General features: G+C 36.5%; 1 protein-coding gene across 1 annotated transcript in view; it reads right to left on the minus strand.

Annotated features, from left to right (window-relative positions):
* Positions 1-823: 823 nt before the first annotated feature.
* LOC106876491 (uncharacterized) overlaps positions 824-17,536 on the minus strand; it is a 72,655-nt gene continuing 55,942 nt past the window's right edge. Inside the window, exons 2-9 of the mRNA XM_014925054.3 lie at positions 16,408-16,491; positions 10,827-11,048; positions 9,360-9,534; positions 9,095-9,171; positions 7,015-7,299; positions 6,775-6,851; positions 4,402-4,521; positions 824-2,275 (exon numbers count right to left, since the gene is read on the minus strand). Of these exons, the coding sequence (XP_014780540.1) occupies positions 2,102-2,275; positions 4,402-4,521; positions 6,775-6,851; positions 7,015-7,299; positions 9,095-9,171; positions 9,360-9,534; positions 10,827-11,048; positions 16,408-16,491 (1,214 nt within the window). The 3' untranslated portion in view covers positions 824-2,101. The remainder of the gene's footprint in view (positions 2,276-4,401; positions 4,522-6,774; positions 6,852-7,014; positions 7,300-9,094; positions 9,172-9,359; positions 9,535-10,826; positions 11,049-16,407; positions 16,492-17,536) is intronic.

Consider the following 17,536-nt stretch of genomic DNA (forward strand, 5'->3'; position numbering starts at 1 on the left):
CCACCTACACACACTGAAGCAATAGGCTTTATGTACCTTTGCTTCAGTGCAGATTACAATGGTTATAGTAAGATTTGAACTTATGGCCATAATAGCTTATAATACAGCCCTGTAACATTATAAATAGTGTAGCTTTTGTTCTCTTTCCAATATATGTCTATGTGCATGTGTGTGTGTGTATATATATATATATATCATCATCGTTCGTTTAACATCCGCTTTCCATGCTAGCATGGGTTGGACGATTTGACTGAGGACTGGTGAAACCAGATGGCTACAACAGGCTCCAATCTATCATCATTTAACGTCCATTATCCATGCTGGCAAGCTGAGAGGCTGCACCAGACTTCAGTCTGATTTGACATGGTTTCCATAGCTGGATGCTACACACACATAAATATACATACTTATTTATTTATATATATATATATATATAGATATATAGGTAGAGAGAGATACATACAGAGTAACTATAATGTACAATTTGATATTATCCTAAATTCTTATAACTTCGATGCTGCAAATGATAGAGTTTAATATGTAAAAAACATTTAAAAGCTAAATGAAGTAATTTTATTGCTATCAATTAAAAATTCATTAAAATTATTTAATTTTTGAAAAAATGTTTAATAGTTACTTCACTTTATTTTATAGGAACATGTAAAGGCTATTGTTTATTTAATTAAAGTTCACTTGATAGATGACCTGGGTGCTAGGATAATTTATGTGATTCAAACATATTTTTAGAACTTCAGAACTGAAATGATAGTGGACATGTTGAAAATGAACACTTTTAAGAATAAATCGATTAAAAATGTAATGCTTTCTTTCACTTAACCGTTTTTCACAGATAAATTATATGATATGTAGAACTGAAGTTATACATATTTAAAATTGCTTAAGAACTTTATAATAACCCTATATATATGTTTGTGTGTATCATAGTGTAAGAATTGCAAAATATATTAAATACATGTTTTACATAGTTCAGACACTATTTGCTAGGTAGAGTGAATAGATATGTTTAGGTTAAAAGCTGATAATTGGCTCAGTTTTGCCCTCAGCAGGACCATTTGTGTTAGTTCACAATAGTCTTGAACAGTCCAGTTTAGAGCAAAATTTTGAGTAGTCTGCTAACATTTGAGAATATATATTATTAATGTGGTGTACATTGAAGGCTTTACTGTGGGGTGAAAAGGTTTTTAGCTTTCCTTGTGTAGCATGCATGCTCATGCAAGTCTTAGACCTCTAGCATTGCTGGTGGTGGTGGTGGTTGTAGTGTTGCTGCTGTAGATGAATAGTGATGTTTATTTGTTGACATTGATATATGTTTGATTTGGGAGAATAGGATTCAAATTATTCACAGTGAGAAAGAATGAGAGAAACTGATGCATCAGGCAATCAACAAAAGACAGAAGTGAATACTGAGGTAAAGAAGAGGTAGGCGAGGCATAGGGAATAAAGAAGTTGAGGATACTGAATAAGGTTGGGTAGGGGAGAAACAGTGACAGATGGAAGCTAGGGCCTACAACGGAGGAAACTGGATGGAGTAAAGATGAGGTTTGAGACAAGGAAGGGGGATAAGATCAATGATGAGCAAATGAGAAAGAGGTAGCAATAACAAGGAAATAATTGAAAGGGATGATGGAATATGGCAAGGGAGATGTGGGAGGAATTAGTAACAAAAGGAAGAGGAAAGTAAGTCTAACATCAAGTAAGGAAGTAAGGTGATAATTAAGGAACTGAAAAGAGCTTAGTGGGTAGCAAAAGAAAGATGAAAGAAATGAAATTTGAAATGACTATAGAACAAGGAACCAAGATTTTAATGAAGAAGGAATCAATAAATGACAGGTGGGATATAGCAATAACAGAGCAGTTTAGCTCTCGGTATAAGGATGGAATATAAACACAAACAAACAAATTGCCAAAAAAACAAAAAAAACACGTGGGGACATATTTTTTCATAAAGAACATAAAAATGGTAAATTTTGGTGCCTACCAAACTGACAATGATTTATAAATACTAACAAATATTTCTAGAGACTGAAACAGTGTAGGAAACACTGTTATCGTTCTGGTCGGTGATGATGTCATTCCTTATTCATAGGACAACAAAGTCATCACTTTCACTGGTCGGCTGCTTTAGTTTGCCATCTTGGTCAACATAACGGATACGGAGGTAGCGTTCTTCATTTAATTCTAATTTGTCCATTTGTAAGTCACCACTTCGGCCATCAACAAATGCAAATGCTGGATAGAGTCCTTTTTGTTTCAGCTGAAGAAGAAAAAGAATAAAACAAATGAAACATTTTTTTTAATAGTGTAGTCAGAGAAGGAAAGCAGCACTAATAATCTATGTTTTAGGTTTCCAAGACAATTAGAAGAAAGAGAAGACAATCTTCATTACCTCACACCTGGTTTAAATGCTTGCCACAAAGGTGTGGGGGCTCTGCTAAAGGCACTCAGGGCCAAGTGGTGAGCTTAAATCAGGAGACAGATTAGTGTGTGGAGGCAAACCTCTGTTTCCCTTCTGCAGCTTGTTACACTGTTGTGGCTATGTGGCAACAAGCTTGCTTCCCAACCACATGGTTCCCGGTTCAGTCCCACTGTGTACCACCTTGGGCAAGTGTCTTCTACTATAGCCTTGGGCTGACCAAAGCTTTGTGAGTGGATTTGGTAGGCAGAAACTGAAAGAAGCCCATCATGTATATATATATATATATATATTCGTTTACTTGTTTCAGTTATTTGACTGCAGCTATGCTGGAGCACCACTTTGAAGGGTTTTTAGTCAAGCAAATCGATCCCAGGATTTATTTTTTAAGCCTATTACTTATTTTATCTTTTGCCAAACCACTAAGTTATGGAGACATAAATACACCAACAGTGGTTGTCAAGTGGTGATGGGGGGGGGGGGGAACAGACACTAAGATACACACACAGATGTATACTGTGTGAAATGATGATAATACATATATACAAATATAAGATGTTATAGATTTGAATGGTGTGAACTGTACAATTGTGCTAACCACTTCACCAAAACAATATCAACTTTGTCCAAATTAGAAGACTTAACCAGAGGCCTGTCAATAGGAATCACAGTCCACATTATATCAAGGTTCTAATTGACAGCTGATTGACTCTAATAACTATTCTGTTTCTCTCTTTCTACCACTCTACCAATTTCATACACACACATAGTATAATTACCAGAGTAAGAACAGGTTGGAAAAAGCTAAGGGAGCTACAATTGCTGCTGGCAAAAATGATCTTTTTCCCTCAGAGGAACTGAAATACTGCATGATAGTGAGACATGGGCCTCAAATGCAGAAAACTTCACAAGATTGGAAAGTAATGAAGAGAGCATGATCCATTGGATGTGGAATGTAAGTGTGCATGAATAACAAAAGACAAATGTGTTGAGAGAAAAACTGGGCACAACAGGAATCAGAGGTAGTATGCAAGAAAAAAGACTATGCTGGTATGGACATATGATGCTTATGGATGAGACAAGTGCTTAACGTAGCTGGAGCTTTTAGAAGAGAGAGACCCACAAAGACATGGGATGAAGTGGTGAAGGCTGATCTCAAGATGAGATCAACCTCAAGATGATAACAAAAGACCAGAATGACTGGTGATATATGGTTTTTAGGAAGACCAAACCATCTTAGTGAAACAAATTCTGAAAGCACAAAGTGTATGTCTATATATATGTGCATGTGCACAACTGCCCTCAGTTTCCTTCTGAAGATATCCACACCACCTATCTTTCTAGCTGCAGTATTCTGCCGCTATAATTAAATGTGAGCAGAATTGCATACTTTACCAGCTATCTTCCCAGCTACATATCACCTCTCTCTCTCTCTCTCTCCACTCTTTCTCTCCTCCTTTTCCTATGTAGTGTACCATTATTATTATTCTGCTGATTTTTACCCACTTTTTCTTGCACTGGCAGTCATTTCCTACTCTCCTCTAAGACCCATTAACTCGAATATATTTCATTATCCACCATTCACTTCATCCACTCCTCAATCCTACTCAATTTCTATAGTTGTCACCTACCCTGCCTACATATCATCCCTCAATATCTTTTCTTCGTTTAATTCACCCACTCACCCATTCCCCATCTCTAAACCAGTTGTTATTCTCCCATACACACTTGCAGTCTCTACTCGTCCACACTCACAGTTCTATCCCCACTCACATGTCTACTCACTGCATAACTTGAGGGTCCACTATCACTCCTCATTACTGTTATCTTCTTACTTTCCAGCTCCACTATAATTGAGTTATATCAAATATCTCAACCAAGTAATGTTTAAAATAATACAGAATAAAACCAATGTGGCCACAGCCTGATAGCTGAAGCTAGTAAGGGAATAAAAGAACAACACTCACATCTTTGCTTTGGGTTACAAATTTTTCAAATTCTCCTTGGTTGCGACAATAAAATCCTATGGTGCAGCTGGGGTCCATGTCTTCAAATGGAAGTTTCCTTGGGGTTGTGCAATGGAATGACTGTAAAATAGAAGATTTTCAAAATATAATTAAGCAGAGATGAGTTATCTTTTATTGTTTATTTATGCGTCATTGGACTGTGGCCATGCTGGGGTGTCACCTTGAGAATTATTAAGATTATAATAGTGAAGAAATTCACCATACAGCTATATCATTTTGAATTCTTTATCACTCATGGCACCTTGGGCAAGTGTCTTCTTCTATAACTTTGGGAGAAAGTAGTAGATGGAAACTGTATAGAAGTCCATCTTATGTATGCATAAGATATCTGTGTGTGTGTGTGTGTGTGTGTGCACGTGTATGTATGATTGTAACAGGGTTTCAGTTTCCATCAACCAAATCTACTCCCAAAGCTTTGGTTGGCCCATGGCTGTAGTGGAAAACACTTGCTTAAGGTGCTGCGCAGTAGGACTGAACCCAAGACTGCATAGTTGGAAAGCAAGTTTCTTAACCATACAGCTGCATAAGAAATGGGTTCCAATGCAAGGCAGCTTTGCCAAAGGAGAGAATTATTGTTTGATGTGGTTAATTAATGTGAATAAACAGTTAGAATGAATGGCAGGCAAATAAAACTGCGCTGAAATAAAACAGAAACATATTTACATAATAGAAATTACAATGGAAGACATGGATGTGATCACATGTAAAGTAAATCTATTGAAAGCTGTTGCTGTAAATAGTTTCCTTTTATATTAGTAAAAAAATTTACACATTTAGTGTTTTTTTTTTTTTTCCAGCAAATGAAACAATCTGTTTGTTCATTTGTTTTACATCTGTTTTTCCATGCTAGTATGGGTTAGAAGGAAACATATTGAGGCATTGTTTTATGCATGTTATCCTTTGTGACACTAACACTCAACTGTTTTTCAAGTGACGGAGTTTTCATCCCCTCCTCTTCAAGAGCACAGAATTAGTAGATGATTTGTAGCTCAGCACTTTTTCCATGTGAAGCACAGAATGTAGACATTCACATATATGTCTGCACACACACATCCTCTTCATCATTTAATGTCCATGCTCCTTGCTGGCATGAGTCAGACAATTTGACAGGATCTAGTAGCGAGTCTGAGGATTGCTTCAAGCTCCATTTCTGCTTTTGTCTGCTTTCTATGACAAAACCATGTGATATCAGGTTCTGTCCCACTGTGTGGTACTTTGGGCAAATGTCATTTGCTACAGCCACAGGGCAGCTAAAGCTTCATGAGCAGGTTTGATTGAGAGAAACTGAAAGAACCTATTGTGTGTGTGTGTGTGTGTGTGTGTGTGTATATAGGATGTGTGTGTGTGTATATAGGATGTGTGTGTGTGTATATAGGATGTGTGTGTGTGTGTGTACCCTTGTCTAGACATTACATGATGGTTGTAAATGAGCATTATTGTCATACAAGCAATGTTGTTAATATCTAGTCTTGCATGGTAATCAAGTCTTGGTTTGGGGGAAATATAACTTCGCTTGGAAATAGGTGAGGTTTGGCAACAGGAAGGACATCTGCCTGTAGAAAATCCACCTCAACAGATTTCTTCTGAGCCATGATAATGATAATATGGTGATGGTACATCCCCCACCCTCCACATGCACAATGGACATTGTGTGGGTCTTCCTCTATTAGAGTTATTCTCAAAGCATTGGCCCAGAGCTATAAGCAGAAGACACTTGTCTAAGGTGCTGTGCCAAGAAATGAACACAAAACTACCTGGTTGTAAAGTGAAATTCTTAACCATGCAACCATGCCTATGCCTTCAACTAATGAAACAATCTGTCACTGAAAAACATTTAATTCCTTTCATACCCCTAAAAATTGGAAAAGCTTTCACTAAAATCCCATATCTTTTCTAGTCATTCTAAGATCCTGCAGTAATGATTAGATTACACTTCACTTGTGATACTTAATAAGACCAAAGCTAGAATACTAAAACACAAATCTACTCCTCTCTGCATTCTAATTTCTGTTAAATTTAATAAATTTAAATTCCAGAGTTGTCTCCCCTTGCTATTTGCGCTCAGAATTTAATAGTCTTATTAATGATTATTCTCCTTACAGAGACTGTAATTATGATTAATTAAAATTCATTTTAATTCTCACTTCATTAAATATATTAGTATTGACTTAATTATATGTTAAGGATGGTTGATATTTTTGGTAGAATAAAAAAAAATTAAAAAAACTTTGATAGAGTCTTAAATTTGATACAAAAGGGGAAAAGATCAATAAATGAGAGGCAAGAGAGAAGGTAAAAAAAATATAAACTTACTGAAAATGGGAAATCTCCAGACATCACATCAATGTTGTCTTGGCAATAGTGAGGATCAAAGTATATCAACTTTTTATCTGAAAAATGAATAAAACAATCAACCCTTTGGCATATGAATTGATAACATCTGGCTTCTGTTGAGTGTGAGTGGGTGGAGGGAGGGGGTGGGGGTGTAAGTGGGGAAAGATAGAGATGAGAGGTAGGAAATGAGGGGAGGCACAAATAAATAATACTACTTACCCTGCCAACCAACAAAGTAGAGAGAGTGCTTTGGTTTTCCACCAATAATACCGATACAATGTTCTTCTGCAAGCAGACTCTGAAGGCATGGAATGTACACAGAGTTAAGGGTTTCTCCACCAAGACGAACAGGAATAAGGACCACCACTGCCCGTTTCCAGCGGTTGCCAGAATCAGGCTCAGGCACTTCATGGTTCCCTTCATTTCCATCGCTGTCGTTAGGCACCTTCAACAAAGTGTTGTTGTTGCCAGACATACATAAATCTGCTACGTCTTGTAAATAAACTAATTAAAAGAATAGTAAAAGAAAACAACAATCAGAACCATATGAGAATAAACTGACAGCAAGATAATCAAAAACAGATAATTAATAGCTTAACTTCGTTTCATTTCATTTCACTTTATTTTTCTGTCATGAAGGTTTCTACTTGACAGAAATTATAACCAGATAAAAATTAACTAAACCCTTTAGCAATTAAACTAGCCAGATCTAGCCCAAAATATTCTACTTGTTTCATGCTCAAACTAAATAGATCCAGCCTTTTACACCTAACCTACAAAATCAATCTGAAAATAAACACTCACATAATTGAAATCTTGAAGTTATGAAATAATGTATGATGAATTCAAAACAATGTGAATAAATAAGCATTACATTTGACAGAGTGATCTGCATGCGAAAGGGTTAAACAAACTCCTGAAACTAGAATTGTGTAAACAGTAATAGAGAACCTTAGATTTTGTGATTGCAATGAAGGCAAAATGGACACTGAAGGTAAGTGGGCTAACAACCCCTGGGTAGAGAGTTCAAGTCATATGAAGCTGCTGAAATGTGTTCCAGGTGAGGTCAGGTAATTCTATGTATCTTAATTCACTCCTCTAGGAAACAGGTACAAGTACTTTTATGGTGAAGTTATTTTCAATAAACTAATACCACATGAAAAAAAAAATAAAGTTACCTTCTCGAGTCATACTAACTCATAAGGGCCAATTTCTCGGTTTCATGGCATATGAATTCCCCACCAGGACAGTCACTAGTCTGTCACAAGATTACTCATTTTTGGCAGCTGAGTGGACTGGAGCAATGTGAAATGAAGTGTTTTGCTCAAGAACACAACGCATTGTCCAGAAATCAAAACCACAGTCTTACGATCATGAGTCCAACACCCTAACCACTAAGCCATGCACCTCCACAATACCACAACCATGAAGTAATTTTCCTTCATTTGCTTAATACTACAATATTCAGAGTTAGGTACCAGCTCTATGGTGAACTATGTGGTTTATGAAAAGATTAATTTTGTGTGTATGTGTGTGTGTGTGGAGAGAGGGGGAGAGAGAGAGAGAGAGAGAGAGAGAGATAGAGAGAGATAGTTTCACAGCAAGCTGAAATAAATAGGCCGTCAGTTTCCATCACTGGTACACAACTGCATAAGTGACAAAAAAAACCATGTCAATGGTCCAGACTACTTTATTTCAATGGCTCTACCTAAACATCTGTTTAAATGTACACATGTATATAATTTCTTTTTTTTTTTTACATTATAGTCAAGAGAGAAGGCAGAGTCCATGACACTGTACAGGGCTTATGATACTAGTAAGAGGAATAGAAGAGGTTATCCTCAAATCAAAGGCTCAGTCCAAATAATTGAAGACTTCATTTATCATACCTTGGCTGATAAACTTAATTCATCACTCAATTTTACATCATCACCTGGCACCTTGACTACCAAGTTGGCCATGGTGGGATTTGAATTCACAACACAAAGAACCGAAACAAATATCGCAAGGTATCTGGCCTGACATTCTAACAGTTCACTAACCTACTTTGGTACTTTTCATTAGTTCCAAAATAATTATAAGTCTAAGTTGACCTTGATGGGATTTGAACTCAGACTATAGAATATAGAGTCCAGAACAAGTACCACAAAACATTCAATTGGATACTCTAATGACTTTGCCAATTCACTGCCATTAAATGTGATGAATACTATAGAGCAGAAATAAAAATAGGTTAGTCACAACAAGAATCAGACTTAATACTGCACAAAGTACCAAACAGTTGATTTCATATACCTACCAGTGCAGTCGGCAGCTACATACACGCACATCTCCCTTAGAACAGGTTGGCACTCATAACTCTTCTCCATTGCCAATCTAAAAAGATATAAAATTAAATCAGCTGAATAATGACAAGGATAATTAGGTTAATTAAGTTAATGAACTTGTGGAAATCATTCTTATACACATTATAATAATATGCACATTGTAGTTAGTATGTCTGCAGTTCTAATAGACTATTAAAGACTAATAAGTAAATAACTTTCATTATTGTGTATACTGACCTCAGCATTGTAGCTACAGTGGCTGGCCCATACCATTCTCCAGGCTTCCGTCCTAGAGTTGAGCCAATATCCACTAGCTGATGTACAGAGAAGGGGCACTGTTGGTAGTCTGCAAACCATTTAATAATCTGGCGGTAAACATTCAGGTCTTTATCCCGATGCTGAAGCCGCCAACCTAGTAATAAAAAAGAAAAAAATATATGTCAGACATGCTATACTGGAATAAGAATAGGTGTAGCTGTATGGTAAGAAGTTTGCTTCCCAACCACATGGTTTCAGGTTCAGTCCCACTGAGTGGCACCTTGGGCAAGTGGTGTCTTCTACTATAACCTTGGTCCAACCTAAGCCTTGTGAGTGAATTTGGTTGACAAACTGAAAGAACCCTGTTTTGTGTATGTGTGTCTCATCATGTTGGAATGTTGAACACTGCACATTTTTTGTCTCTCCATTTTTTTTTCCTCTTAATCCTTTCTGTCAAGTGTAGGCTTGAAATGTAAAAGACTTTTCCATTCTTCATAAGTGTTAAACTAATACACTTGCTTGTTGTTCCTACACCTGTTTTCATATTTTGTTTTCTGTGGATTTACTTTTCGTAATGAGATAAAAAAACCAAGGCTGTGTATATTTTAGAACATTTATAGATAGAAGGTCTTACAGCTGTTTTCAGGATATTTATTATATCCCTTCATCAGAGATGGTGTGAGAAGAAGGTTAAGCAATAGTTAATTTAGATAAGATAGGAAATAGAGAGTGAATGCAGGGATATTTTATTTGTAACATACATGCCTACTGTCTCCAAGCAATCACTGGGCTCTGAGCACATGACCTAAATTGTATAGGCCATGTATCTACAATGTATGAGCAAGATCGTTACCAGTGCCGCTGGACTGGCTCCTGTGCAGGTGGCACATAAAATACACCATTTTGAGCATGGCTGTTGTCAGTACCGCCTGACTGGCCTTCGTGCCAGTGGCATATAAAAGCACCCACTACACTCTCGGAGTGGTTGGCATTAGGAAGGGCATCCAGCTGTAGAAACTCTGCCAAATCAGATTGGAGCCTGGTGTAGCCATCTGGTTAACCAGTCCTCAGTCAAATCGTCCAACCCATGCTAGCATGGAAAGCGGACGTTAAACGATGATGATGATGATGATACATATATTTATTTATAATTATTCATGTGGAGGGGCAAGCTAGAGGTAGTAGATAGCTTCCGTTATCTAGGTGACCAATCCTTAAAATCTACTGAAATATGCAATTCCATGACATGAAACTTATTTACCTATTGATTCCCTTGTTACATGGAGGTCAATAAACATGAATTCAATGGGAAAATATGTTCTGCATTGTAAGGGCAATACATGCTTTAGTAAGATATTTGAGGAATGCAACTCTTCTATAATACGGGAGATGTCTACAATTATTAAATGGCTAATTAAAATACAACTGATGTTGAGTAACACTTACCTCTGCCAAAAAAATGTGTAATAAATCCTTGTGCTAACATCATCTGCCCAGACCGTATCATACAACCCCACCCACAATCTGTTGTGAACTTAGTGCCCTTAAAAGGTTCAAAGTCACGCCGATATGTAAACCATAGTCGACTTGCAAAATCCATTTTAAACAGCTCCATATTGTTCACACGATTACTCTGACCAATCTCTTTGCCTTTGCCATCAACTTCATCTGAAATAAGCATCAAGAAATTATTAGAAAAGAACACAACTCAAAGTGGATTTTTTTCTTTTACCTGAAATGGAATTTCATCTGTTTAATTAAACACTGTGAAAATTACAGAAAACAATGATAATAACAAAACTGGAATAAAGTTTCCTCTTCAAATCATTATTCTAATGAGTGCCACTAAAGATTTTGACACCCTATATAGTCTGTGACAAACAAGATAGTTTGGCAGGATTTGAAGTCCAAATGTAAAAGATTGTAGCTAAATACTACAAAGCATTTTGTCCAATGTATCAATGATTCTATTGATTCCATACCCTCTTAATAATAATAATAATGATAATGGTCTCAAATTTCAGCACAAGGCCAGCAATTGTAAAGGGTAGGGTAAGTTGATTACATTAAGCCCAGTACTTGACTGGTACTTATTTTATTGGCCCAAAAAGGATGAAAAGTAAAGGTAACTTTGGATGAACTTAAGCTCAGAATGTAAAGATGGACGAAATGCCAATAATAATAATAAAGATAAGAAGTATGGTGAGATGGAAAACTGAACTGACATTTTATGGAAAAAGCTTGGGCATCCTGGGTATCAGAAGAGGGATTTTCCAGGGTGATAACCTATCTCCATTGCTTTTTGTTCTCTGCATGATACCCTTGGCCTTGGTACTATGGAAAATGTACCTGGGGTACTAACTAAAGGAAAAATCCCAAACAATCAACCACCTCCTCTTCATGGATGGTTTGAAACTGTATGGCAAAGATGTGAAACAAGTAAGTTCCTTGGTGAACACGGTCCACTGTTTTAGTACTGATATTAGAATGGAATTTGGATTTAAGGAGTGTAGAATAATCTACCTAAAAAGAGGCAATTACTGAACAGAGACTTGATTAAACAATCTGAAACGGAAGGATACAAATACCTTGGTGTACTCAAGATGACTTCAATACTTGAGTTTGATGTAATCAACTAAACTTCCACAACTAAAAATTACTGGTCTTCTGCCTAAATTATTATTATTATTATTATTAGGTTCTTTGTATTTTGAAATACTTTGTACTATAAAAAAAGCAACATTTGCTTTTTTTCATAGTATGTGAGAAATATTTTGTATGGAATGATGAGCATGATGTAGCTGTATGTGTGTGTGCTGTATCTGAATGTGTGTGTGTTTGTATGTGTGAGTATGTTTGTGTGTATGTATGACTGTGTGCGCATGAGAGAGAAAAAGAGAGAGATAGAGAGAGTGCAAGAGAGAAAGCTATAGGGTGTGTTTATAAGTGTGTAAGAGAAACGTCTGTATGTAAAGGTCATTACTGAATCTGTAATTGTATGTGGAGGTGGATCATACATCAACTTGTGCGTATTAAATTACAGTCAGCTCATTTCTATTTATATATACATACACACATACATACTTACATACACACATATACACACTTGTATATTACCACATTCATATACATGCATGTACACATCTGCACTCATACACACACACATATATATATATCTGAATTAACATACACATACACAAGCATGTAAAATCACCATCATTTTACATCTGCTTTCTATACTAGCATGGGCCGGATGAGTCACCATGCTCTTCATCTGGAATTACTATCCTTCATGACAGGTTGGAGGACCACATCTCACACTTACATTCCCTTTTTTCTTGGTGTGGTTCATATGGTAGGATACCCTTCCTAACACTAACTAGTTTAGAGAGTGTACAGCATGTATTGTCTAAGCACAGATGTAAATATAAAAAATTAATTAGAAATAACCAACACATGTTCTGTGGAGGTGCATAGATTAGTGGTTAGGGTGTTGGACTCATGAGTGTAAGATTGTGGTATCAATTCCTGGACTGAGCAATGCATTGTATTCTTGAGCAAAACACTTCATTTCATATTGCTCCAGTCCACTCAGCTTGTAAAAATGAGTAATCCTGTGACGGACCAACATCTTGCCCAGTGAGGGATAAATATGCTAGAAAAACTGGGAAACCAACCCTCGGCTTCATCATCATCATTTAATGTCCATCTTCCATGCTGGCATGGGTGGAATGGTGTGACAAGAGAGAAGCCAGACAGAAGCCTGCACCAGACTTCTGTAACTGTTTTGGCAGGATTTTTACAGCTGGATGCCTTTCCTAACACCAACCACTCAGCAGAGTGAACTGGGTGCTTTTTACATGGCACAAGCACAGGTGAGGTCAGTTTTGGCAATGTTTTTACAGCTGGATGCCCTACCAAACACCAACAGTGTGGACTGGGTGCTTTTAAGTGGCACCTGCACTGACAGGGTCACCAAGTACTTGCAAAAAAATAAATAAAAACTCTTTTGAGAGGGAAGGTGGCATCAGAGGAGGTGATCTTGTGTCAGATGATGAAAGGTGAGGCAGAGAGGTAGAAACAGGTGTCTTGCTGTAGAGGAGGTACAAGGTTTCCCGGTCGGAGAGAGATCAGGAATGAGGACAGAAACAGGTGTACTGCTGCAAAGGAAACACATGGTTACCCAACCTGAGAGGAGTGCAGGAGAAGGAGAGAAAGTCGGAGATAGCAGGATAGAGATGGTGGCAAAGTACTGGGCATACTCACAAGGGACGGGAATCAGAATATAAATGGGATGGTTGAGTAAAGGAAGAGAGAGATATAGATGGTGGCAAGAGCCAGGGCCTTATGGAACAATAAGAAATAACCAACACATGTTGTATATATAATGTGTAGTATGGCTGGATGGTTAAAAATTTGCTTTGCAGCCAAGAGGTCTTGGGTTCAACACCACAGTGCTTACATAAAGTGCATAGTAAAAACAGGTAGTTTAATAGAGAAAGTCTAATTGAGACCATTTAGGGTATATAGTTAGAGGATCTAAATGCAGTATTAAGAAGTTTATTGATAAACTCAAGTGTAAAACAAAAAGTTGGTACCATTACTAACAGTACATCAATGACCCTATTCAGCCAAAACAACACTGTAAACCATCAGGTTACATTATCAGCTTCTAAAGTTAGTTTGTGCTAAGAGTGCTTTCCGCATACTAATTTTCCATACAGCATCTGCTTTGGAACAATCTAATCATTCATTTGTTCAAGGTGATTGGTCCAATGTAAATTGTGCTTGCATACCATAACCTCAATACTTAAATTTTGATTCCCTTCAAAATCTCTGTGTCTAGAGTCTATGAGGAGCAGCTAATATTCAAAATATGTCATAAGCATCTCAAATAAAAGCACATAGTGCTTGAATAGGATCCATGTCACAAACAAAGAAAGGAAGTCAATACACAGGTATGATAAACATTTATCAACCTTGCAATGCCTTCTTGAGATCAGACTTATGACATGTCAAGACTGAAAAACTGTGAAGGAATCAGTTGCTTTCTAAAGCCTTCGAGGTATTTCAACTAAGATAGACTATTTTAGAATTGTGTTTCCTGTGGCAGACTGGTACATTACAACAATCTTGTTTGGACTAATTCTGAGTCCAAATATCTTATAAGATGTAGAATCAAGATCTATGAGAATTTGAATGTCCTTAGCAGTAAGTGCCATCATCTTCTTAACCAGTTGGAGTCATCTCATCTGCATTAAGGAGATCATTAATAAAAGATTGAAAAACTTTTGCATTCGCAGCAAAACAATGTAAATTGAAGAGATGATCATAAGATTGCTATCATATATATATATATATATATATATATATATATATATATATATATATATTGCTTAAGAGTAAAGGCACATGTGAGAGTAACAATGAAATACAAGAAAAAGAGAGTTGAGGCAAGGATGTCTTCTTGTTGATACCGTTTCTACAGGAATGGCTCCTGCCATGCTCCCACTAACACTGACTCATGCTTCCATGTTACAAAACGGTTTAATTAACAATATAAAGTGTTCTGAACAACCAAAATTTATGGAGTAACTCTCATAGATATGCATTATTCACAGAATAAAAGTTTTTTTATTAGATCAATGTAAACCCTAAGAAAGACCATGTTCTGCTTATAGTGCCTTACCTGTATCTGTCTTGCTGTGAAAATAATATCCATTGGTCATCTATCAGAATAGAAACCACTCTGAGATCCAGGAAGGATATCAATTAAAAGGGGTTTATTCAGGTGAGTAAGAAAAATTCCTGCCAGAACCTTGCCAACAGCTGACATTAAAGTGATTCCTCTATGGCTCTATGCTCTATTCTGACACTCCTTCCTTTCGAAAGAGGTGACATAATTGCTTCTTTCCATTGTTTGGAAATAGCATTGCTTTTCTAGATTACACGAAGTTCATGAAGACTGTGTGATATGAATTTCACCAAAGTGCAAGACTGTAATGCAGATTCCAATCTTTAACTTTCTTACAAAAGTGAACACATTAGATAATGTGATACCCATCATTCACCAAACCTAGATACCCATCATTCACCAAAATATAGAATAATCTCAGTTGTATTACTTTTGATCATAGATCTGCTTGATCAGCATTGAACTGGAACCAAACAACAACATTTTGGGACTGACTGGCCTTTATTGAATAAAATAACCAGAATTTGTTTGTCAGTCAGGTTTAGGCAACCAGAATTAATAATGAGTTTTGGGCAGAGACACAATACAATGACTATAGAGGGATTGAATTCATGATCCTCCTTTAGCATTTAAGGCAGCCATATCCAGCTAAAACATACTACTTGTTTTATGTTTAAACTGGTCAAATCCAGTTTCTAACAGCTATCATACAACGTTATACTAAGAGTAAACAATCACTTCATTGAAATCTCAAAGCTATGAGATAATGCATGATTAACTCAAAAGGATATGAATAAATAAGCATTATATTATAACTGAATAATCTGTTATATATTACATTATAACAGAATAATCTGAATGCTAAAGGGTTAAACTCCCAATGGAGATGTAGAGGTACCATCATGACATGCTGTGCACCAGTCTTTTCTTTCTGTCAAGAGATCAACATCTAATGGTTTCCCTCTCCATTCCTTGATGTATTGTCCATCCATCTCTTTGTGTCTGTTTCACCTTCTTTTCTCTTCTAACTCACTTACACACAGGATGTCCTACATGGTTGTTAAGTCTGCAAGAAATAGAAGCCAAATTGTTGTCAAATGACATCCTATTATCTTGAAAAAGAAAGACACATTGTTTAATGTGATCTATGATGTATTGTGCCAAGGAAGAAGTAGTGATGGTCATGCTAAAATGTTTTTCATCAAAGGTCTTTTCTGACAGACCTCATCAAGGGCTATACGAAAACAACTGCAACATCAACAATAAATAAAGAAAAATGAGTCACCGTTCAAAAGGAGAAAGAATTAAAATAAATGAGAATTAATAAGTTACCATCATGTCGTCTATGATAATGTTCTCCAAGGAGGAAAATAGGGCTGTCATAGCGAAAACTTGTCTTTCGGTTCAACGTCCAACCTAATTGAGAGAAAAAAAAAATATTTTAACATAATAATGGTTTATATATTAACCAGCTTCAGGTTTATGAATATACATAGAGAATATGAAATAAAACCTGTTCTTTATGGAAAAGTCTGTGAAAGATAGAGCCTGCATTATATATAAGGGTCATACAATTATAGGTAATGAAATCCTTCATAGAAGTGGTTCAAAATATAGTCAAAAACAAGAGGGGAATGTGGTGGAATAAGTCCTTTATATGATGAGAAATTATTTTAACCTTTTAAGCATGTGAATCATCACTAAGCCATGAAACAGAAGTCATCAATAAGTTATCCTGATTGTGGTAGAATTATATGTAAGGCATGCTCTATCTGTTTTACAATTAAATCCAGTTACAATGCAGATCTCAGGTGGAGTCATGGAGTCAAACAGTAAAGACAGACATGTGGGACCCTTGAATTCTAATGTAGCTAACAATACAGCAACTATTTTGGTATGTGTGCGAGTGTGTGCATGCTTAGAAACAACACAAACAGCCCACGCGCACACACATTCACACACACACAGAGTTTAAAAGAATAACCACACACACACACATACATACATATATAGTTTAAAATAACCAGAAAGCAGATTGCTGGTATTTCAATTCTATCATTACAATAGTTTATCATCAATAATTAGTACATATTATATCGATAATGACCCATCTCATTAGATGGCGTCTTAAAACACACACATGTACATACATACATATATGTACATATATACATATTATATATATATATATCTATCTGTGTATGCATATGCATATATGTGAACGAGCATGGCTTAGTAGTTAGGGTATTCAGCTCATAATTGTAAGGCTGAGAGTTCGATACCCAGTAGTGCAGACACTATTTTATTGCTCCAGTCTACTCAGCTGACACAAATGAGTAGTACCTGCATTTAAGAGGGCCAGCCTTGTTACATTCTTTGTCATGCTCAATCTTCCTGAGAACTACATTAAGGACATGCATGTCTATTGGGGTGCTCAGCCACTTGCACGTTCATTTCACAA

This window comes from Octopus bimaculoides, chromosome 7, assembly GCF_046866305.1.
Source record: "Octopus bimaculoides isolate indiv1 chromosome 7, ASM4686630v1, whole genome shotgun sequence".
NCBI lineage: Eukaryota > Metazoa > Mollusca > Cephalopoda > Octopoda > Octopodidae > Octopus > Octopus bimaculoides.